Source organism: Triturus cristatus, chromosome 6, assembly GCF_964204655.1.
Source record: "Triturus cristatus chromosome 6, aTriCri1.1, whole genome shotgun sequence".
NCBI lineage: Eukaryota > Metazoa > Chordata > Amphibia > Caudata > Salamandridae > Triturus > Triturus cristatus.
In genome coordinates this window covers 790,385,966-790,409,754 of record NC_140589.1, presented here as the reverse complement: position 1 = coordinate 790,409,754, position 23,789 = coordinate 790,385,966, and the positions used below count along the sequence as shown (strand labels likewise).

The 23,789-nt window shown below is 48.1% G+C and overlaps 1 protein-coding gene across 1 annotated transcript in view; it reads left to right on the top strand.

Annotated features, from left to right (window-relative positions):
• The window catches only part of LOC146817887 (N-acetylglucosamine transporter UNC93A-like), a 515,214-nt gene that overhangs the window by 248,454 nt on the left and 242,971 nt on the right, over positions 1-23,789 (top strand). Inside the window, exon 6 of the mRNA XM_085611375.1 lies at positions 8,491-8,626. Coding sequence (XP_085467501.1) covers positions 8,491-8,626 — 136 coding nt within the window. The remainder of the gene's footprint in view (positions 1-8,490; positions 8,627-23,789) is intronic.

The following is a 23,789-nucleotide window of genomic DNA, read 5'->3' as shown; positions in this document are numbered from 1 at the left end:
TAAGTTACTGAAATTGTTATGCCATGAGGAAACCACTGGACGCTCTTTGAATCTGAAGCTGGGGAGCTCATTTATCTCAGTACTCCTCTGAAGAGTCGTCAGTGGGACCAGAACTCGAAAATTGTCATTGTAGGAGGGTAAGTCATGCCCTACTTTTTTTAACTGTCTCCTCATAAAAATTACGAAGGCATGTAGGCAGTTTGTAAAACAATTCCTGAAGGGAAATATATTGATATAAGTTTGATGGCCCACCCATCTATGGTGGAAGTAGTCCTTCTCTGTATGGGAAGGAATAAATGCAAACACCACACTAAAGTCACCTCATCTAGCCTTGGAAGAGACTCCCACCTATGCTACAAAGGGAGCTCTCTGAATATAGCACAACTCCCTGTTGACACTGTATCCTTATATGTGTATCCTTATATTTGTCAGCTATTAAATGGATTGGATGCATTTATTAGAACAACTACAAATAAAGACCATTGAGTTGGAGAGAAAGTACAAACCCTTATGGAAACAAGATCAGAGGAATCATCTCCCTAATTCCCAATTGTCACCTGTCTCGATCACAGTAAGCACACCCTACTAGAGGGTAAGGAAGGTGACTTTCCTTATCTTCATATAGCTGGCAGCTTTATAGTTGGAGAATTAAATAAGTGATATAACAGTGTACCGACGGATAGAGCGGTGCCCCTTTCCTGAGAGGTTGCCAGGTAGAGGTGTGGTGACTTACCCAGTAGTTACGGGTTATTCACTTTAAGTAACAGGCATCAAGAAAATCTTTGTTCCTGTATCCTTTTCTGTTATATCACTTATTTCATTCTCCAAGCAGCAGCATTATAATGTCCTGATGAAAGCCTGGCCCATTGTTTGGCACTATGGCTGAAACAGATTGATTTTTTTCATCATAGCGGTTTATAATTCCGACCGCTGATGCTCTGTATTTTTAATCCTGGCAAAGAACGTCTTATAATAAAGTTTCCTCTTGACGTCCTTTAGTCAGTTTTAGACTTCACTTTCCTCACAGTTTTGGTTTTGTTTTGCGCTGCGTCCTCATTCATACTATTAGCTCTTCATTTGTGGATCTATAACATCCAATTTAACTTACTAAAACATCCCTGAGCTCCTCCCTCTTAGAACTAGGTTTTTCCTCTGGGAGGAGAATCCCAAATGATGAAGCATGTCACCTTTGGTGAGTGAGGGATTTCGTCCTGTAAAGGGATATGCCCTTAAATAACTCTGTATAGCTTAATTACAAGTTCAGTTTCACTTTTTTCTTCTTTTTTTCATAACTGATTAGTAGTGGTTTTTCCACACTTGTTTATAACGTTTTTGTAGACCTCGGGATTTCTTACTGTTAATTGCTCTGTTGTTGGGGATTAAATCCTGTGTGGTCTTTAAACTTCCCTGGGACCCTCCGGCTTTGAACCGTATTTTGTTTCAGCTTTATAGTTGTGGCAGACAATATGCGTTTCAAGACATATACAGACCTTAGGGTGATGACAACGTCAATAGAGAGGGGAATCTAGTTTATTGTCTGTCATTTATCATTCTTCCTTTTCACCTTTTTTGTGGATTGTGATTTAGGCTTAACTCTAATTGAAGTGTTTTCTGTGTAACCAGAAATTTTCAAAGGAACAATCACTTCACAGCCCATTAAACTATTGTTGGGACAATGTCTTGATGTTGGCCACCTGGTTCATTTGCCACAAGCAGGGAAATCTTGCATTTCTCAAGCATTAAGACTTTTCCAGAGTTGGACTATATAGCAGCAGTCTTGAGAGATCATTTAGTGAAGAAGATCTTTTCTTCTAAATGCGTTAATCAAATAATTTCAAAAGATGGTCTATTTGAGGCAGAATTTAGTACAGGTTTTTCACTACATATTTGCACACTGACTTCCATCTTTGCCATGGTTGTCACCTAAGTGAAACTTGGCAGAGGAAATACTTTGTACTAAAACACCAACAGCCCTTGACCAACATGTACCCAGTTAGAATCATGTGTTCGCTTCAGACAGAGATGTATTTCTGCATCTAAGATTGGTCAGTGTATCAGTCCTTTGAAGTCCAGATGGATGCTAGACAGCTAAAGCACATACTTAATCAAGGTCCCCAACCTCAGCTCACAGCACTTTTATGGATCGCATTAAGTTTACAGTTTAATTTATGAAGGAACCACCATCAAGACAAAAATCTATAATTTGGGACACACTTTGGCAAGCTAGACTATAGCCCAGATTGTGTACTTGAAAACAGTACGATGGTACATTTCTAAAAATAGATGGAAGCGTTTACAGGAGCTCACAAATGAAATGCCTTGCTGTCATGCCACTTCCTCAGTGCAGGAGCACAGATGAGCTCACTCTAGGCTGGTCTTTTGCCTGACAGCTGCTAAAGCAGAGCCCATGAACTTTAGTGCTTACTCCGTCATGTGTATGGACAAATGTAGCACCTGGTCCTTCCCTCTAGCTCCAGCTGCTAACACACAAAGAACAAGGCTGTGGTTTCTCTGTGCATTTGGTGATGGGTGTAGCCCACTGTGGCATGAGGTACTCAGTGGCTGAAAGTCCCAAGTTAGAGAAAACTACTGATGCTTTAGTCCTTAGTAATCATTTATTGGCCGACTGCTATAGAAAGTTCCAAGAAAATCAAAAAGAGCTTTTGTCGTTTCATTGAAAGTCAGTGGGAGTGACTGTTAATGACAAGAGATGTTGATTAATACTTTTCTCTCTGTATCATAGGACTGAAGGTGCACCTCACTGGAAATCCCAAAGAGGTCAAAACATGTCTCATATTGCTCATGTTCCCTTGAAGAGACTTGGACTGGACAGAAGCGGGATTAACGCTTATTTTCATATGGTGATTTCTTATGGTATTGGTGCAATAAGCAAAAATATGAAGGACTGGAATGTGACCATGAGTGATTACCAGTGGTTGAGATCATTTGAAATATTTTGATGTTGCATTTTAAAAGCAAAACTCTACTGAGTGGAGTCACAGACTGTATAAATCTACAGTTGACATGAATGCATGCTTTCTTACATGGAACCACTATAAAATCAAGCATCTACAGTAACCAAATAAAGATCAACGTCTAGTTCAGCAATGTCTTTAAAAACAGGAGACAATGGTCATTAATATGTTTGGTACGAAAAGGAAGACTCCAGAGGAGGGAGTGTAACAGTGGAGGTGAGAGAAGCACAGAGTGTACAAGTGGCATGAATATTGAAATGTGGAAGGAAAGCAGTGAGATAGTCTGTAGAAAGAGGAGAATGCAAGGACGATAGAAGAGATGGATGAGTGAGGATGTGCACAGGCTTTCCCAGCAAGAGTTTAAACAAGTGTGATTTCAGCCTTTAGATGAATTGGTTGTATGTCTCTAAGCATCTCAGGTCAAGAGGAAAGGAGATCCCGAAGGAGCGAGCTGCTTCAGAAAAGGACTTTGTGGCTGCTTTAGGAGTTATATATTTTTTTGTTTTAAGTATGAAATATATATAGGTTCTTTAGATTTTATTGCCACCAGAAATCTTCAGAGATGAGGGAAGGTATTCTGACTGTTGCAGAAGTAGAGTTTTAAAAGTAATGACCAGCAGTTTGAACTTTGATTTGGGTTCTAAATGTAACAAATGGAGATGCCATTGACATGGAAAAATAGGGTCCCTGAAGTCATCATGGCTGTTGCAGGAAGCATTTCTTTGAGTGGGGATAAAGAAGATGTTGGAGTGTTGGCCTAGATGGCATTTCCATAATAGATACTGGTTAACACCAGGGCCTGTATTGCAGGTCTCAGTGTAAAAATAAAACTTTCAGTTTACAGCGTGAAGTGTGCCTTTTGCTTTATTTGCTGTAGGTTTTATGACATTAGGTCAGAGGGGAACTAAGTATTAGTCATTTAGAGGAAGTTATTATATATTGTTGCATTTTATTCTGTATTGTGATATGTGGAGAACATATATAATTTTGCTCACTTCATGCTGACTGTATAATGTTTGCTGATAATTTGCTATAAATGAGGGCTCATGCTGGAGGAAAGACAGACTTGCTTTGCCTGTCCTTCAGGGATGAGATTTTTGGTATTGAGACAGACCTTAAGACATCTCATGCTACAACTATTATCTCATAACATTCACAGATGTGGATCAGTCCAAATGATTTGACTTTCCTGGCCATTGAGGGGGCACAGCCTTTATTGTCTAACTCTGTTAGGCATTATCAGTTAAATTTAGAATTGCCTGGCCTACGGATAAGAATACATTCAGTTTCTAAGGAATTAACTTGAAAAGGTTTAACCGTTGAGGCCATGGATTGAGGAGACCTTTCAGATTGAGGACGCCCCCTTCAATACATTGAGGAGCTCATCCAACTATTTTGTTTGTTTTTCTCCATGAGGCTAATGTGCTATCTTGTCAGATAATCTAAAGATAAAGTGCCTATGCAGGATTGGGGATTGGGGATTCTCAACAATGTATGAAGTTATGTGCCCTTAATAGATTAGGAATGTCTACAAATCAAGTTGCATATTCATTGAAATAAACCTTCTTGAGTCAGATGTAAGTTAGAAACAATGAAGGTTTATCAAAAGTTTAAAATCATTATAGATGGCAACAATCTGGTCAATCATTCAATGAAATACAGGGAATTAGTATAAACTTCTAAGTTAACAGGTGCGGCATGAAATGACTCAAGTTCTGTCTCAATAACACAAATCTGCTCCCTAAGAGACAGGCAAAGCACGTCTGACTCTCCTATAAAGTGAGCCCCACTTATAGCAAAATACTCGGGAAAAACCATACAGTCAGCATGAAGTGAGCAAAATCATACATATGCTCCACATCTCACAATGCAGAATAAAATGCAACAATACCTAATACAGTTGTCTAAATGAATAATAATTTGTCTCACTCTGGCCTAATGTCATCGGACATGACAGTACAAATCTCATTACTCATGAAACAATGAAAGATTTATGAAATAAATAAACTCACTGAGTTTCATGCAGAAAAAACCTTGAACAGTAACATTCAAAAGGAAAAGATTCCTCCGAAGATTACCAAAAACAACATATTATTGATAGCAGAAAACATAATCTCAAAGCATTGCATCTAATAACGTTTCTGTACACATTTTGCTGGGTGTGGAGAGATAAGAAATTAAAACACAGTCACGTTCTGATTTTCAAAATGGAGTTGGGCATATTTTAGGCCCAGTTTAGCCAAATTAAGAAAATAGATACATAAAGTATAGCAAATTTGTCTCAAATGCAAATTATTCAGGACCACAAACAAATATTACTTATTAATTATAAATATCTTTCTCATGTATACGAAGAACAGTGGGAATGCCCAAGACATGGGTCCCATACTCACTGCCCCCAAGGATGACCACCAAAAAAGCTGTAATATGTCAGCGGTTGTTTGAATGCTGTTGTGGATGGGGCATATCCTAGCAGTTCTGACTGGAATATCCCTATTGGGGTTGGGCGAGATCCGATTTCTTTGTGGTTGATTCCTGACTTTTATGACAGAGTGAGAAAAATGGACTGGAATGCAGCCTGAACAATTACCTGTAACTGCTATTAATTAAATCATTCCATCCATCTTTTTTGTTCAATGAGAAATGGTCAAAAAAGTCAAAGGGTCACAATGGGTCTTTTTTTGTGGAACCAACTTGCAAACTTAACTGGTCTTACTTGATTTTCCTGATAAACAAAAATGACTTTGATTTGAATGTTTCCAAAGAGCACACTACTCTCTATCACTTACTGTCTTGCGGGAGTACCTTAATAGGGCTTTAAAGGTTCAAATAGGTGTAGCAAGAGATTGTGGTGGAGAAGGCATGCGGAAGATAAATAGTTCAAAAATTTGTAAGCACATGTAAAAGCTGGGGAGTTCTTTTCTTTTGCCCTCTATTGAATAAGCCACTGAATGAAAAAGAGGTAAGATTTGACTGCTGACAATCTTGGGAAGTCTTTGAATCCAACTCACAAGAATTCTGCAGTTAGTGGTGGTTTAGATTTTAAATCCTCAAACGAGGAAGGGTCTACAGTCTGAAGACCATACTCAAGCCCTGCATACAACTAGTGGGTATCAATTTCTTTCTCACTGCTCCTGTACAATGCTAGTTGTCGAGATAAAAGCAGTCACACACTTAGATTCAGAGCTTCAAAGAGTGCCACTGCAGGGCTATAGATCCTATGTTCTTCCTGGAATCTTCAGCTATCAGAGTATTAGCTCTTCTTAACATGAAAGGCCAGCAGGAAGTCAGAAGAAAGCAAGCATCAACCCTGGTGTGAAGTTAAAAAAGTTTATTTCACCTACTTTGCTAGGTACATTTAATCAACAAGAGGACTTGGATGAAAGGGACAACAGCTATTCTCTGCGTTTGTATTCAGGGAGATAGGTATTTTGACTTAATCCAAAACTGCGCCAAGGTTCTATAGGCTCGGGTTATTACTTTTTAGGGGTAAAACCTATTCCTAATATGGTAATTTTTAAGCCTTCAAGACACAAATCCAAAAATGAATTTAAGATAGCACACACCAACATTAATCTGCAGGATATCTTGTGAGATATGGTTTCAGCTCCTAGTTTTATACATCATACTCCCTCCCAAATATTGAATGTTACCAGCCTCTCTACTTCCTGTTAAGAGTTCTCTCTTGCTCTTTTCAATCACAACAAAGGTTGTATTTCAGTCAGGCCTGGCCACATCAGCTAGAGTAGTCCAATATGGGCCCTCCTGAAACAATAGCTATATCTCTTGTATTCATTGATACCATAATTATTTTGCTCGATTCTCCAGTGTGTTTTTGGCCGTGCTATTTGTGGCAGTGTCATCCGCATCACTCCCACAAGAGGATCTGTACTGGATTATGCTGCCTAACTATAGGAACAATTTTTATCTTCTGGCAAAAGTATAATTCGAAAAACAAATCTTTGAAAACTATTTTTAGATTCAGAAGATTCATAAAAAGGTACATATGCCATTGAATTTTTTGTATCTAGGGATTTTCACCAGAGAGAAGTGAAAATATACTTTTATTCCAATACTAAGCTTCTGGACGATCTGCTCTGTTCTGACTTGTTTGCTACTTAGCAGACAAGGGTGGGTACTCTGTCACAAACAAGATTGAGTAGCCAGTCCGCCAAACTCTTGCTTCCCTCACTCTATTTAGAGTCAGGGAGACCGTCTACTTTCTTTTGGCCTTGCTCTTGTGAGCTCTGTCAACAGAAAGCTCATTCCAGCAACCTGACCAGGTGCTGGCCACCAGAGTAAAGACAACACACCAACCCCTTATTTAGGGCTGACAGTCTGAAGTCTTTTTTTTTTACAGAAAAATTAAAGGAATTACCTCACTTCCTGGGAAAAACTTCTTTGGTGTGGGGGTCATTAGTTCTCATATTTGATTCCTTACAGTGACAGTGGTCACTTTGGTACAGTGTTTGTTGTGTATTATACTTAAAATTAATAAATATTTCTCAACGAAGAAGAAAGATATACAAACTCACAAGTGCCGACATTTCTGTCACCCTAGCAGAGGTGTCCTCGTACAAAAGATAGTAGAGGTGGAGGCAAAGGTCTCCCCCTATATATTAGTGAATAGCATTTTATAGTACGTGAAATAGTACTACTTAATTACTACTTCACGTACTACAAAATGCAGTTTGGCCCTATCAGTACAAGATGATATCCTGGGTTATGGTCTCGATGCTGGGGAGAAAAGGTACATAGCAGTTTGTGTGCAATAAAGTCTTTATGATTAAAACATTAAAATGATTGAAAAATGTGTTGTATCGAAGGGAGAATGAATTCATTGTGAACTTGGCACATGAATGCCTGTAGGGCTTCTTCCTCAGCCCTGGTCTTTCCTTTTGCTTTCCTCCACCATTTCTTCAAAAGAACAGACACGAATACCAGATATACACTTACACAGTCTGTCCTGGAGAATTACATTCTGAATGTGACTACAATATCAGTTGTGTGGTGCTAGAATATTATGGAATAAATATTGTCTAGCAAAATATTGTGTCCTAAATATAATTTACAAAAATATCATTCTACTGGATTTAATTATAAAAGAAAATCTATACTACTGCAACTGTTTTAACAATATTTAGGACACACTTTTCATTTTACATGGTATTTTAAGCAAATATATTCTGACATGCGACCCTACTACTTCAGTGCTCAACTAATCACATGTCCAATTAACGAACATCTATGCTGATACTGCTGAACTGTCTACAACCTTGTTCAGGAGATTTGGAGACATTGTTCCTCCCTTCCTCAACCTTTGGAAAAATAACATGGCGTCCCTGTGCTAAAAATAGTACCTGGATGTATTTCCACCGTTCTATTTTGTGTTTAGTTTTCCTGTTCCTAATAATGAAATAGGTTTTGAGATAGCTTCTTAAAATAAATATTGTTTAAGAATTAGAATCAGTTCCTCACAAGTGTTAAAATGCATGCATTTCTTTCCTTCTCTTAGTACTATGTAACCTGTGCCCTCGGGATACAGTTTGTGGGATATGTCATGATCTGTTATGGAGCCGGCAATTCCATATTCTCAATGCTGGCTGGAAAGCTTTCCCAGTACACCGGCAGGATCGCCATGTTCATGTTCGGTAAGGATCTCCATGTGCGCAGCTCAATGACTGGACGATGATTGAGGTTGTCAACTTTGTTGAAAATAAAATGTGGACTTGGCTGCATGTGTTAGTGACACATTACTTTCAGCACTTTTCACTACAAATGTACTCAATATAAGAATCTATATACATTTGCTTTTGCTTTTTATGGGACATATGGTTAACAAGACAAGCAAGCTGGGAGAGAGAGGGGTGATGATCCTGATAGGAACTTTGACTAAGTTCCCATTCTGCCAGAACAGTAGGACCCACAAGAGTAAAACTTCTTATCCATAAGGACATCCTTGTCTCACCTTTGGTAGCTTTGCTTGAGTAACGAGGAAAATCTCCAGAGAAATGTACATAAGGTTCACGTGTAACAAAATCAAACATTGAATAAACAACTGAAAACATAAGCAAAGCTCTAGCAATAGGAAATAAATAAGGTTGAATATTTAGGCCATCGTCAAAAACTAGGGGAGCTGAGAGAGGAGAGGAGGGTGTGGGAGTGTTCCTAGGCATAAGAGCATATGATTTTTTTTAGAATGACTTAGGAGTAAATAGGGAAAGGGATAAGGATCAAGTCTTGGTGGTTGAGAGAAGTAGTCTAGGTGCACTTCAGCAGCTTCCACATCGAGAGTGGAATGAAGGATAATCTTGATATCACTAAATAGTATGAGACAAGGACTAGGGGAGGAGAATAGATGGACGATCTCAGGTGGAAGAACACAAGAAATGCAGACAATCACAGGAGGTCAAAGATATCAGTTAGAGCTTGTGAGTCAGATGAAGTCTGAAATGGTGAGACTTTAGATATTGTTGGAATTACAAAAGGATCGGTTGAGTCTTCAGGTTGGCTGGTAGAGAACTGTGTTTTAGGGTTGCAGCTCCTGAGAAGGGGCATGAGTGGTGTTGAAGCTTGGGCTTTGCCAGCAAAAGCCACAATTATCTCATTCTATGTTAAGAATGAGCACCATTTTGCTAGGGCCAATCAGTGCCTAATAGTAGAAGAGAGATGTGAAAACTGTCATGGTTTATAGCTTAGCTGGCCTTCCTAGGTCCTTTTTTTCCTTTTCTCTTGGCTGAGGCAAGGCAGACTTAAAAAATCAAATAAGAACAGTGGGGTCTAGGGATATGTTTGCCTTGCACAGGCTGTTGTATACATATCCCTTCACACAGGTAAAGCTGTATGTTCTTTATTAACATGTGCATTTTATAACTGAGCCAAGACACCTTCTGGTAGTCGAGCGCTCTACAAGCTTCTTTTATACTTAAACTTATAACGAAGGAGGGTAATGGTTCAGGTGAGCTTCTATCCACTGTAGCTAAGATGATGGCCAGAGATGTTTGAGCTTAACTAATAACTGGTCGATCATGCTCCAGAAGCAGTATCCGCTACAGGATACAATTTTTACACAGTAACCAAGTTTCCAGTTACACTCAGAGACTGTTTATGAGACATACTTCCACAGTATTGGGATAGGTCTTTGCATGTCTATATTCAGTTAGAAGTTAGGCCGACTTGTCTAATAATTTGCTCCCGGAAGCAAGGTGCAGAATCTTTCTTATTTCCAGGCTACAAATAACAAGCAGTGCTTTATCACAGATTCTAGCATACCATAGTAGCGCACTAACCAATTCCATGCCTTATGTACTTACAGTGTGATGCTGTCCCTTACCTATGACACTTGTCTTATTGTTGTGAAAATCGCATATCCCACTTTCTAATAAATCCAAGATGGTGAATCCCTCTCTTGCAGGACTAGAGGTCTGCTGGACCTTGACCCCAGTTGCTAATTCAAACTCCTTGCCTAACAAGGGGCCTGATTTAGATCTCGTCGGACGGGTTGCTCCGTCACAACGGTGATGGATATACTGTCCACAGAAAAATTAATCTCATAGGATAGAATGGGATTTATATTCGGTGGATGGTATAATTGTCACTGTTGTGATGGAGTAACCCGCCCACCAGTATCTAAATCAGGCCCAAAGACATTCCTCATCTCCTTCCTAACAAGGAAGAGAGATGCCAGCCTCCGAGTAAAGCAGCCTAGAGTCTGGGGACAGGGCAGCATTCAATGTCAAGATTATAAGCTCCATTTAGAATCTACCTGAGAGTTCCAGGCAAGGCGCAGAACATCTCATCTACATTGATTTTCCATTGAAATGACAATCCACCATACCAGGGGAATGATTTATTCCTAAACTGTCATTTGCTGAATTACAATTAATACGATGAACTTCTTAAATTGGTTTGACAAATGACATAATTGAAATCTGATTTGAAATTCTGAGGTTTTGATTCCGGGGTTTTGGCTCAAAATTCATAATCAATCAATCAATGAATAAGGGGTTTGTAAAGCGCGGCTATTCGCCCATGAGGTGTCGCAAGGCGCTGAGGGTTGGGGGGGCTGCTGATCTGTCTGGGTGTGGAGGTTCAGTCTAAGAGCCAGGTGTTAGAAAAGGTAGACGGACCGGGAGGGCCGGCCGGGGTCAGGGGGAGAGGTCTCCGGGGAGAGCCGTCTCCAGCGATCGTACAGACAAGTAACTTCCCCCCCACAGACAGATATCACACACGGATAAGGTTCAGTGTTCTTTATAAGCACTTATTTAAGATACGGTTGAATGGTACAAGGAGGTCTGGACTCAGGGGTCCCCTCGATTAGAGTCTCGCAAGGTAGGGAAGGGGGTAGCGGGACAGTCTATTTACCAATCAGGTAGTTCGGATGAGATGATGATGAGCTCACAATCCTCGAGCTTGGTGGTTAGGTGGTACGGACCGCGGCAGCGCCAGCAGGTCCCGGTGCGGGTGGTCGATACAACGGGCCGCGGCAGCGCCAGCAGGTCCCCGGAAGATGTAAGGTCCGCGGCAGCGCCAGCAGGTCCCGGTGCGGATGGTCGTTACAACGGGCCGCGGCAGCGCCAGCAGGTCCCAGGAAGATGAAGGTTGCAGAAGGCCGCGGCAGCGCCAGCAGGTCCCGGTGAGGATGGTCGTTACAACGGGCCGCGGCAGCGCCAGCAGGTCCCAGGAAGATGAATGTTGCAGAAGGCCGCGGCAGCGCCAGCAGGTCCCGGTGAGGATGGTCGTTACAACGGGCCGCGGCAGCGCCAGCAGGTCCCAGGAAGATGAATGTTGCAGAAGGCCGCGGCAGCGCCAGCAGGCAGGACGATGGTTCACAAGAGCGGCTACGGCAGCGCCAGTAGACCGTCAAGGTTGAGTTCACTCGGTGTCTCTCGACTCCAGGATACAACTGCCTTCCTGCTCCGGAGCTGCCTCAGTTATAGGGCTGGTGCCCTTTGATGTCCGGACCCTCGCACTTGGAGGTCGGAGGGTCCGGGATGAAGGTGTCCAGACACCCAGCAGGGGGTGGAGCCAGTGCCTGGGGGAGCTGGGGGCGATCGGCACCTGGCGGGGGAGAGCCCTTGACACTTCGTTCTCCCATTGACCTGCCAAGTGGTCCGCTCACCTCCTGGGTGGATGGTGGTGCCGGGATGTCGGGGCCGGCCAGGCCCGGGGTTAGGGTCGAGGTGAGGCCATGCGGCCGCGTGGTGCAGGGCCCAAGAGGGCGCCTTGACTCGGCCGGGGAAGCCGGTGGGGCTGGACCCCGTGATGAGTAGGGGTCCGAGGGCAGAGGGTCCGTCGGGAGACGGAGTACGGGTGCTTGTCGCGGGGATATGCCAGGTGGGCCGGAGTTCGGGCCCTGTCGTGCGGGGAGGGAGCAAGCCGTCTGTGAGGCCTGTCCAACATGCGTCCCCCCCAGCTGAAGGCGGGGAGAGTCACCCATCTCCTTGGGGACTCTCTTCGTCGAGGCGGAAAAAGCGGGACAGGCCATCCGCGTTGGCGTGGTCTTGGCCTGGTCGGTGCTCCACGGTGAAGTCCATTCCCTGCAGGGAAATGGACCAGCGCAAGAGTTTTGGGTTCTCCCCCCGCATCTGCATCAGCCATTGCAGGGGTCGATGGTCGGTTTGTACCCGGAAGTGGGTACCGAAGAGATAGGGTCGGAGCTTTTTGAGGGCCCACACTACTGCAAATGCCTCCCTCTCGATGGTGCTCCAACGCTGCTCTCGGGCCAGGAGACGTCGACTGATGAAGGCCACCGGCTGGTCATGACCTTCGGGGTTCAACTGAGAGAGGACGGCTCCGATGCCGTGGTCGGAGGCGTCGGTCTGCACCACAAATTCCCGACTGTAATCGGGGGCCTGGAGCACAGGGGCGGTGCACAGGGCGGCCTTCAGCTCCTCGAAGGCCGCTTGACAATCAGGAGTCCAGTTGACCCGCTTCGGTTGGTTCTTGGATGTGAGACCCGTGAGGGGCCCCACGATGCTGCCGTAGTCCTTCACGAACCGCCGGTAGTAGCCGGTGAGCCCCAAGAAGGCTCGGACCTCGGTCTGGGTGACGGGGGGCTGCCAGGACTGGATGGCCGCAATCTTAAGTTGTAGTGGGGCCACCAGCCCGCTTCCCACTTGGTGCCCAAGGTAGGTCACAGACCCTTGGCCAATTTGGCACTTGCCGGCCTTAATGGTGAGGCCGGCCCGCTGGAGGGCTTGTAGGACCTCTTGGAGGTGACGGAGGTGGTCGGACCAGTGGCGGCTGTATACAGCGATATCGTCCAGGTAGGCAGCGCTGAATTCTTCGAGCCCCGCCAAGACCTGGTTCACAAGGCGTTGGAACGTGGCGGGGGCATTCTTCATGCCAAAGGGCATGACCTTAAATTGATAGTGGCCATCGGGGGTGGAGAAGGCTGACCGTTCCTGAGCCCTGGGTGTGAGGCCGATCTGCCAGTAGCCCGCCGTTAGGTCTAAGATACTAAGGTAGCGGGCGGCCCCCAGCCGGTCGATCAGCTCGTCTGCTCGGGGGATGGGATGAGCGTCGGCCCGGGTGACAGCGTTCAAGCCCCGGTAGTCGACGCAGAATCTCAGTTCAGGTGCGGTGCCGGGGGCAGCGGCCTTGGGAACTAATACAACCGGACTGGCCCAGGGACTGTCCGAGGGCTCGATGACCCCGATCGTGAGCATCTTGGCCACTTCCTCCTGTATGCAGGCCCGTACCCGATCTGGTACGCGGTAGGCCCGGTGCCGGACAGGGGGACTGTCCCCGGTGTCTACGTCGTGCAAACACCAAGGGGTGACCCCGGGGGTGAGGGAGAACAGGGCAGCGAACTGCAGCAGGAGGTCCCGGCAGTCCTGGCGTTGCTCCGAAGTGAGGGCGTCAGAGAGCCAGACCCCGTCCACGGAGCCGTCCTTCTCCTGAGTCTTCAGGAGATCCGGGAGGGGCTCGGAGTCTTCTTCTGTACCACTGTCTGTAGCCATCAAGAGGCTTAGTTCGGAGCGCACAAAGTGTGGTTTGAGACGGTTGGTGTGGAGGACCCGAAGGGGGTTCCGGGAGGACCCCATGTCGATGAGGTAAGTGACGGGGCTTTTACGCTCGACCACTTTGAAGGGCCCCGTCCACTTATCTTGCAGGGCACATGGTTCGGTGGGGGACATCACCCATACTTGCTGCCCAGGCTCGAATTCAACGGAGGAGGCATTGTGATCATACCACCTCTTCATGTCCTCCTGGCTGGCCTCGAGGTTCGCCTTGGCCATCTCCCTGAAGCGCCGGGTCTGGTTTCGTAAGGCCAGGATGTATTTGAAGACGTCTGGAGGGGTCGTTAAGGGGGCCATCTCCCAACCTTCCTTGACTAGGCTGAGGGGCCCTCGCACAGGGTGCCCGTACAGGAGTTCGAAGGGGCTAAAACCGAGGGACTTCTGGGGAACTTCCCGGTAGGCGAAGAGGAGGCACGGGAGCAGTACATCCCACTGGCGACGGAGAGGCTCTTCCAATCCCCCAATCATCCCCTTGAGAGTGCGGTTAAAACGCTCCACTAGTCCGTTCCCTTGGGGGTGATAGGGGGTCGTGAATCTGTAGGTGACCCCGCATTGTTGCCAGAGGGACTTCATGTATTTAGATATGAAATTCGTACCTCGGTCGCTGACGACTTCTCGGGGGAAGCCTACCCGGGAGAAGATCCCCATCAGGGCCCGGCCAACCACCGGAGCTGTCACTGTCCGTAGGGGCACCGCCTCGGGGTAGCGGGTGGCATGGTCCACTAGTACCAAGATGAACCTGTGTCCTTGTGCCGTGCGGGGGTCCAGAGGCCCCACAATGTCTATCCCCACCCTCTCGAATGGGGTGGTGACCACAGGGAAGGGTTGCAGAGGGGCCTTCAGCTTCCGACCACTCTTCCCGCTGGCTTGGCATGTGGGGCAAGATCGGCAGTGGTTCAGGACGTCATTCCTCATTTTCGGCCAGAAAAAGTGGGTCACCAGGCGACTGTACGTTTTGTCCTGGCCCAGGTGTCCAGCCAGGGGGACATCGTGGGCCAGGTTGAGCAGAAAGTCTCGGAAGCGGAGCGGTACTACCAGAACTCGACCGGCCCCCAGCTCGGCGATTCTTTGCTCGCTGTAGAGCAGGTCGTTATCCCAGTAGACCCAGTGGGTTCCGGTGGTGTCCCCGGCGTTTTGGGTACTGGCTTGTTGGCGGAGTCCCTCGAGGGAGGGACAGGTCTTTTGTTCCTGGCGGAACTGTTCTTGGGTGGGCCCCCCTTCTTGACGCCACTGAGCCAGATCCGGAAGGTCCTGGTGTTGCGCGTCTTCTTCGGTAGTCGGGTCCGGGAGGTCGGACTCGCCGTTGTCCTCTACGGGGGCAACCGGGGGCGGAGGTGCTGGCCATTCGGTTTCTTCTGATCGGGGGGCGGCACGGGCGGCCATGGATCAGGTGGTTATGCAGGCCCAGTCCGGGAGGCCCAGCATCCCCAGGTGCTCTCTTTTCTCGACGGTGGCCCACGGGGAACTCTCGAGGTCATTCCCCAGGAGGCAGTCCACGGGGGCATCGTCCCGGACCGTCACCTTCAGTAGGCCGGAGACCCCTCCCCATTCAAACGGGACGCAGGCCATCTTACACATACTCTCAGAGTTATCTGCCGAGCGGACGGGGCAGAGAATGTTCGGCAGGATCTGCTCGGGCTTCACCAGATGACAGCGGACGGCCGTCACGCTGGCGCCGGTGTCACGCAAGGCCTCGGCTCTCTGCCCATTAATGGTCACCCACTGACCGTATTTTCTGGTGTTGGCGGGTAGGGGAGCCCGCGGAACCATGTCTCTTCCCCCTAAGCACGCCAGGACCATGGCGGCCGGTTCCCACCCTTGCTGGGCCGGCTCGTACTCTTCGGGTCCCTCCGATGATTGCTCTTCCCCTAGGGCAGCGGCAGCTACCTGGCGGGGCTTGGGTGTTTGGTTTAGCGGGCAGTTCGGGTCATTGGCGTAGTGGCCTAGTCGCTGGCACCGGTGGCACGTGACGTTGGCTCGGTACCCAGGCCGCAACGGGGGGTTGCCCCGGCCGGCCGGAGGCTGGGTGCTGGCCACGGGTGTTGCTGGTAAGGCGTCTCTCCCTCGCCCCTGGCCCCCTCCTCCTCCCCGAGGACGGTGCTGGCCTTGGTTGCTTCTGTTCTGGTCGTGTGGCCCTCTCCGGCCCACTCGGGTGCTTTCCCACCGGTCAGCTTCGGCGGCGAGCTGCCGGGGGTCAGTCAGCTTACTGTCGAGTAGGTGCTGCCTGAGCTCGACGAAACAGTTGTTTGACAGGTGCTCCCATACCATAAGGTTGAAGAGTTGTTCGTAGGTGGTGACCTGACTTCCCTTGATCCAACCCTCGAAGGCCCGGCTGAAATAGTTCACGTATTCTACCCAAGTTGTACCTGGGATCCGGGTGCAATCTCTGAACCTCTGGCGGTACATCTCGGGCGTGAGGCCGTAGCGGGTGAGGAGGGCAGCCTTCATGTGGTCGTAGGACGACATTTGGTGATCGGGGAGCTGCAGCAGGGCATCGCGACCCTCGTTGATAAATCTCCCCCAAAGTCCGGCTCCCCAATCACTCCGGTCGATCCGGTGGGAGGTCATTGCGATCTCATAGGCTTTAAACCACTGTTGTATGTCGTCTTCTCGGACATATTCGCGGACAACATCCTTGGGGATGTGAACTTTTTTCTCACTTGGCCCCGGGGTGTGTGGTCGCTCAGGCACCCCCAGTTCCTTATTCTGTTTGCGCAGTTCTATTTCCGCTAGTCGGCGCTCGTGCTCGAGCGTTATTTTTTTCTCTTCCAGCTCTCTCTGTCTCTGCTTTTCTTCTCGTTCCTCTCGAAGCCGCATATGCTCGAGGTTGAGTTTCTGTTCAGCTAACTTGAGTTCCCCATCCATCTTGAGTCGTGCCATCTCCAACTCGTGTAATCTGACTCTGTCTCTTTCTCGGATCTCCTCTTGCGAGAGGCCCGTTCCCCGCTCCTCGGGAGCCGTGGCGTTCCCCTCTGGTGTGCTGCTGTTTTGGTCTGGTGTGACGCTGCTTTGGTCGGAGGGCCCTGTGACCCCAGTTTCTGTCCATGACTCAAGAGCGCGCTTTAGATCATCCTTGGTACTCAGGCCGGTGGTAGCAATGCCAAGTTCTATGCAAAATTGTCTCAGTTCGCGGTGGTTGTATTCTTCTAATTTCTCCATTTGGAATTTCTCGGTGGAGCTGCTATCTTTGGTCGACATCGTGCTTATGTCGTGGGGTGAGCTACTCTCTGTACGATTACGCGTTGATTCGGATCGCGCCGCTGGCCACCAATGTTAGAAAAGGTAGACGGACCGGGAGGGCCGGCCGGGGTCAGGGGGAGAGGTCTCCGGGGAGAGCCGTCTCCAGCGATCGTACAGACAAGTAACTTCCCCCCCACAGACAGATATCACACACGGATAAGGTTCAGTGTTCTTTATAAGCACTTATTTAAGATACGGTTGAATGGTACAAGGAGGTCTGGACTCAGGGGTCCCCTCGATTAGAGTCTCGCAAGGTAGGGAAGGGGGTAGCGGGACAGTCTATTTACCAATCAGGTAGTTCGGATGAGATGATGATGAGCTCACAATCCTCGAGCTTGGTGGTTAGGTGGTACGGACCGCGGCAGCGCCAGCAGGTCCCGGTGCGGGTGGTCGATACAACGGGCCGCGGCAGCGCCAGCAGGTCCCCGGAAGATGTACGGTCCGCGGCAGCGCCAGCAGGTCCCGGTGCGGATGGTCGTTACAACGGGCCGCGGCAGCGCCAGCAGGTCCCAGGAAGATGAAGGTTGCAGAAGGCCGCGGCAGCGCCAGCAGGTCCCGGTGAGGATGGTCGTTACAACGGGCCGCGGCAGCGCCAGCAGGTCCCAGGAAGATGAATGTTGCAGAAGGCCGCGGCAGCGCCAGCAGGTCCCGGTGAGGATGGTCGTTACAACGGGCCGCGGCAGCGCCAGCAGGTCCCAGGAAGATGAATGTTGCAGAAGGCCGCGGCAGCGCCAGCAGGCAGGACGATGGTTCACAAGAGCGGCTACGGCAGCGCCAGTAGACCGTCAAGGTTGAGTTCACTCGGTGTCTCTCGACTCCAGGATACAACTGCCTTCCTGCTCCGGAGCTGCCTCAGTTATAGGGCTGGTGCCCTTTGATGTCCGGACCCTCGCACTTGGAGGTCGGAGGGTCCGGGATGAAGGTGTCCAGACACCCAGCAGGGGGTGGAGCCAGTGCCTGGGGGAGCTGGGGGCGATCGGCACCTGGCGGGGGAGAGCCCTTGACACTTCGTTCTCCCATTGACCTGCCAAGTGGTCCGCTCACCTCCTGGGTGGATGGTGGTGCCGGGATGTCGGGGCCGGCCAGGCCCGGCGTTAGGGTCGAGGTGAGGCCATGCGGCCGCGTGGTGCAGGGCCCAAGAGGGCGGCTTGACTCGGCCGGGGAAGCCGGTGGGGCTGGACCCCGTGATGAGTAGGGGTCCGAGGGCAGAGGGTCCGTCGGGAGACGGAGTACGGGTGCTTGTCGCGGGGATATGCCAGGTGGGCCGGAGTTCGGGCCCTGTCGTGCGGGGAGGGAGCAAGCCGTCTGTGAGGCCTGTCCAACACCAGGTCTTGAGAGCCTTCCTGAATTGGGTCAGCGATGGGGAATGCCTGAAGTGGAGGGGTAGGGTGTTCCAGGTGTTGGCGGCGAGGTAGGAGAAGGATCTTTCTCCGGTTCATACTTGTCACTAGACCTTATAATTTATCATAGGCTTAAAATACAATTTAGTAAAGATGAAAGTGCGGGAAATGGGCTGTCATTCTTCTGTGTGACACATAAATATGAGACAAGACACATTTGTCTTTGGTGGAAATGTACTCGGTACGAATTGACCCCCCACATGGTATATGGGTGCGCACCTTGCACTGAGTGGCTAACTATGTGTGTATCTAGTATCTTGACTGTTAGTTTTGGCTCTAATGATAAACTAATCTAGTGTATGTGCTAAGGCCAAGGCCTGTTGTCCCTGACAATGTGAGATTCAGGACCTGTCCTGTTACCAGGAGAGGTGTACCAAGCGTGTGATTACAGTGAACTGAGAATTACTGTTCCTCTCTTGGGTTTAGTACATAATGCGGTGGTGACAGTATACCATGATTTGTGACCTCATATAGTTGGCCAGACCTTTTTATCTGTGTCAGGGGGAATATGGGCTAGCTACTAGCCCTCTTGTATAAAGTTTCACTGTTATGTGAAAACACAGAATCTTGCACTGACATCCTGTTTATGTTGAGGACAGCTACCCGAGACAGTAAAAGCTTATTGCCTACATTCCTGTATCTGGAAGGCAGAGATCCAGACACTGAAGTGATAAAGATGGAGAAAAGACTACCTGTAGAAATTCCATAGAGACTTTGTTATCAACGAGCTGCTGATGACTTCTTCCTGAGCACTGCCATTTTGTAAATGATAGGGGTAAGGGTAAGGGTTGGAATGCCATTTCTGTTCTGAAAGGTGAGGAAGTTTCTAGATCAAGCCTGCCCTTTGGTCTGTCTCTCATTACTAGGTCAAAGAGGCTGATAGTAAGATGACTGCAAGATGCAGAAATCTCACATTTGATTATGCCCATGTTGTGAGTACTCATAATTGTTCCACAGTATCTATTATGTATGTACATAAGCCTCTCTTCACCCCAGAAGCTTCAATTCCTAGGACTCAAAAGTATAACTTATTTAATATGTGGATCTAACAAGGTCCTCTGCCTGCCTCTTACTTCTAGGTCATGCAACCATACTGAAACAGTCATGAACATTCCTATTTTGATGGATTTACTGCACCCAACAGAAGAGACCATCTCCTTTGTACTCACATCTCTGTATACCTTTGAACTTGAACACCAATGATGTTAGTTACATCTCGTATTGACTGCTTTTGGACCAACACTCTTCAAGCAACATGTCCATCGGTAAGATGTCATGCCTTTTAATAATAGGATGCTGTACTTTGTTCTGTAGAACAATCACAGCTGAAAGAGGACAGCTTCAGGTTGTTCCTATAAAAATCGAGCTGCTCCTATTTTCTTATGTGATCTGACAGATCATGGGCACAGGAGTCATAGGAGCACCTCTGCAGCCTGAATGAGGTAGGAGAAATGGTGTGGCGACAAAAACAGAATAGCTTTTGATATCAATTTAGAGGAGTTAGCTGAGGGCCAGAACAAATATAGCGATGAACTAAACATATATCACCCCGGGGCCATATTTTACCCTTTGTGAAAATTTATCACGGAGGAACATTCCCTCATCTGCATGTGGTGTGACCCCATGCAAATGATGAAGCCCTATGCTATTGCACCCACACTGCATTACCATGTATTACAGACATGGGCCCAAGGATAAAGAAACTGTCAGTGGATGCACTGATTGTGCGCCATATAGAATGTTGTCCACAACCAGTGTGCCTTTCTGTAGGCACTCTTTGGGAGGGATTCACAGGAGTCCCAGGGATCCACAGGCATGCCCCTGCAGGTAGGTGCAGTTATTGAACTCGCCTGGACAGGGGATCCCTGCCTCACCTTCAACCTGAGGCCCATCTTCCTCCAGTTAAAGATGGAAATGCATTTGCAAATGGTAGCTCTGTCTGTCACTAATGCACTCTCCTCCGTGCAGTCACAAACTGCCACAGAGTTCACACTTGTGTTGAGGACAGCACATTGTTTAGTGCAATTGGTGATACCTTCCTGGTTGGTGCTGGGTGCACAGAGGTAAGGAGCTGTGCCCCAAACTGAGACAGTGCGTCTGATGTATAACTCAAGTCACAGGCCTGTTTTAACATCATATTAAAGAATGTTTCAGCCTGGGGCAGGAAAAGTGAAGAAGAGCTTAAAGCATAACATCACAAAGCTGCTGACATCACACTAGAGGGTGAGTAGCTGGAGAAGGAAGCTGAGGTGAGAAAATGGACTAAGTGTGTAGCACACCAAAGCTTCTGCTAACAACATGCGAGTGGAGGTTTCAACTACGGGTGGAAAAGAGAAGAAGGACTAAATGCAAACAACAGCATGGCTACTGGCAGTAAAGAGACGCCTCCCGCTGCACGCGAGATGGGTGCAAGCAAGGCAGCCGGCGAAGTTGTGGGGACCCTGGGGCTCCTCTGTCTCTCCAATGAGGGACCTGCTGTAGGGTGACTTGAGTGGGCAGCCCACTTACATTTTTTTTTAAAAAGACGATGATGATGACAGCTCCTGCAGGAAAATGGTGGGGCCTCAGGGGTCCTCGGGCTCCCCCTCTGCTCCCAACAAAAATAATGGTCTGGGGTGCCTTGAAATGAAGATGCTTGCAGGTAGCCAACAGGGCCACAGTGGTCCTTGGACTCCCCCCACATCCCACAAACAAAAGAACAACAACAGAGGGTACCATGTGTGGAACTGGGACACTCATATATATAAAAAAATAGAAAAAAGTTCATAATAAAGCCGTGACTAGAGCCGCTCATTTATTATTCACTGCTCCTATAAATGAGCACCCCAGAATGCCTAAGGCATTTTCAAATAACATCATTTTTAAATCAATCAATCAGCACATTTGTGCGCTGGGAGGGGGGTGCCGCTACTGCTCGAAAAGCCAGGTCTTGAGGTGCTTCCTGAAGGAGAGATGGTCCTGGGTCAGACGAAGGGGGGTGGGGAGTGAGTTCCACGTCTTGGCCGCCAGGTAGGAGAAAGATCTTCCTCCGGTGGTGGTTCTGCGAATCCGTGGGACGATGGTGAGGGCGAGGCTGGCGGAGCGGAGCTGGCGGGTGGGTGTGTAGAACGTGAGGCGGGTATTGAGGTATTCGGGGCCCGCGTCATGGAGAGCCTTGTGTGCGTGGGTGAGGAGTCTGAAGGTGATCCTCTTGCTGACGGGGAGCCAGTGCAGGTCTCTCAGGTGAGCAGAGATGTGGCTGTGTCGGGGAATGTCCAGGATGAGTCGTGCAGCTGCGTTCTGAATGCACTGGAGTCTTTGTTGTGGTTTGGCGGTGGTCCCAGCGTAGAGGGCGTTCCCGTAGTCTAGTCGGCTGGTGACGAGGGCCTGGGTGACTGTCTTCCTGGTTCCAGTGGGGATCCACCGGAAGATCTTTCGGAGCATGCGGAGGGTGTTGAAGCAGGAAGATGTGACGGCGTTGACTTGCTTAGTCATTGTGAGGGAGGAGTCAAGGATGAAACCCAGGTTGCGTGCGTGGTCCATGGGCTTGGGGACGGTGCCCAGAGCAGGGGGCCACCAGGAATCGTCCCAGGCGGAGGGGGGTGGTCCGAGGATCAGGACTTCCGTTTTGTCTGAGTTCAGCTTCAGACGGCTGAGCTTCATCCATTCCACGACGTCTTTCATTCCTTCCTGGAAGCTGGCTCTGGCGATGGCGGGGTCGTTGGTGAGGGAGAGGATCAGTTGGGTGTCGTCGGCATAGGAGATGATGTTGAGGTTGTGTTTGCTTGCGATGGCTGCGAGGGGGCTCATGTAGACATTGAAGAGGGTGGGGCTGAGCGAGGATCCTTGGGGTACGCCACAGATGATCTTGGTGGCCGCTGCGCGGAAGGGCGGGAGACGGACTCTCTGAGTTCTGTCGGAGAGGAAGGAGGTGATCCATTCCAGGGCCTTCACTTGGATCCTGGCGTGGTGGAGGTGGGTGGTCAGGGTGCGATGGCAGACAGTGTCGAATGCGGGCGACAAGTCGAGGAGGATGAGGGCGGCAGTTTCACGGTTGTCGAGCAGGGTCCTGATGTCATCGGTGGCTGCGATGAGGGTGGTCTCTGTGCTGTGGTTCGCTCGGAATCCGGACTGCGATGAGTCGAGGGAGCCGTTCGTCTCGAGGAAGGTGGTCAGCTGTTTGTTGACGGTTTTCTCGATGACTTTAGCGGGGAAGGGGAGGAGCGAGATGGGACGGAAGTTCTTGAGGTCTGTGGGGTCCGCGGTGGGTTTCTTCAGGTGGGCGCTGATCTCTGCATGCTTCCAGCTCTCCGGAAATTTGGCTGATGTGAAGGAGTTGTTAATGATGTCCCGGAGATGGGGTGCGATGATTGTGACCCAGGAAGAAAAAAGGGCAACACTCAACATTTTCTTAATGTTTTAAGGGGCTGTAGGCAGCTTTGCAGCCCCCTAGCAACATTAAATAGAAAGTAAGTCTCCTGGGTCATTAAATTCATGACCCCAGCAGACCTTACTGTAGTTTTTCACAACACTGTTAGTTGGAGCTCTATATTCTTCAGCTAGAGTGCAGAGCCCCCTGTGGTGGGTTTTATAGCTGCATGTTATAATTTTCAAAAAAGAAACTCAAATACACGTTGATTTTCTTTTTAAGTGAAACTTTATTTTTTGTATTACTTTACTTAAAAACACACTGAAATCCACTGAAAGAACATAGGTTAAAGTGACATGTATAGCTATTTATGGTAAAAATATCTTACTTTACATTACAAAATCCTTCAGAATTCACTGAAAAAATTAAACTCAAAGGGCAGTTATAGTTAGGTGAAATTGTCAGTTAAAACATGCCATTTTAAATAACCAAAACCACTCAATTACCAGTTATATTTATCTCAAATAACTATAACTCATGCCCTAAAATAATTATAACTTGCACCATCACCAAAACAGATGGATGATTTTGTCCTGGACAATATAATTATACAAAGGCTGTTGGTGAATATGGTAAGTGTTTCATGTGGTATCAACAATAATTGTTTCCTAATCTGAAAACGGACCATGTGCTTGTACATATTTAATCTATGCAGACTGGATTCGTCTTATTTATATGTCTGCGTACTGGTATTCATTTCACTTGGTTTGACAGAAGTGTTCTGTTCTGAAATGCATCACCT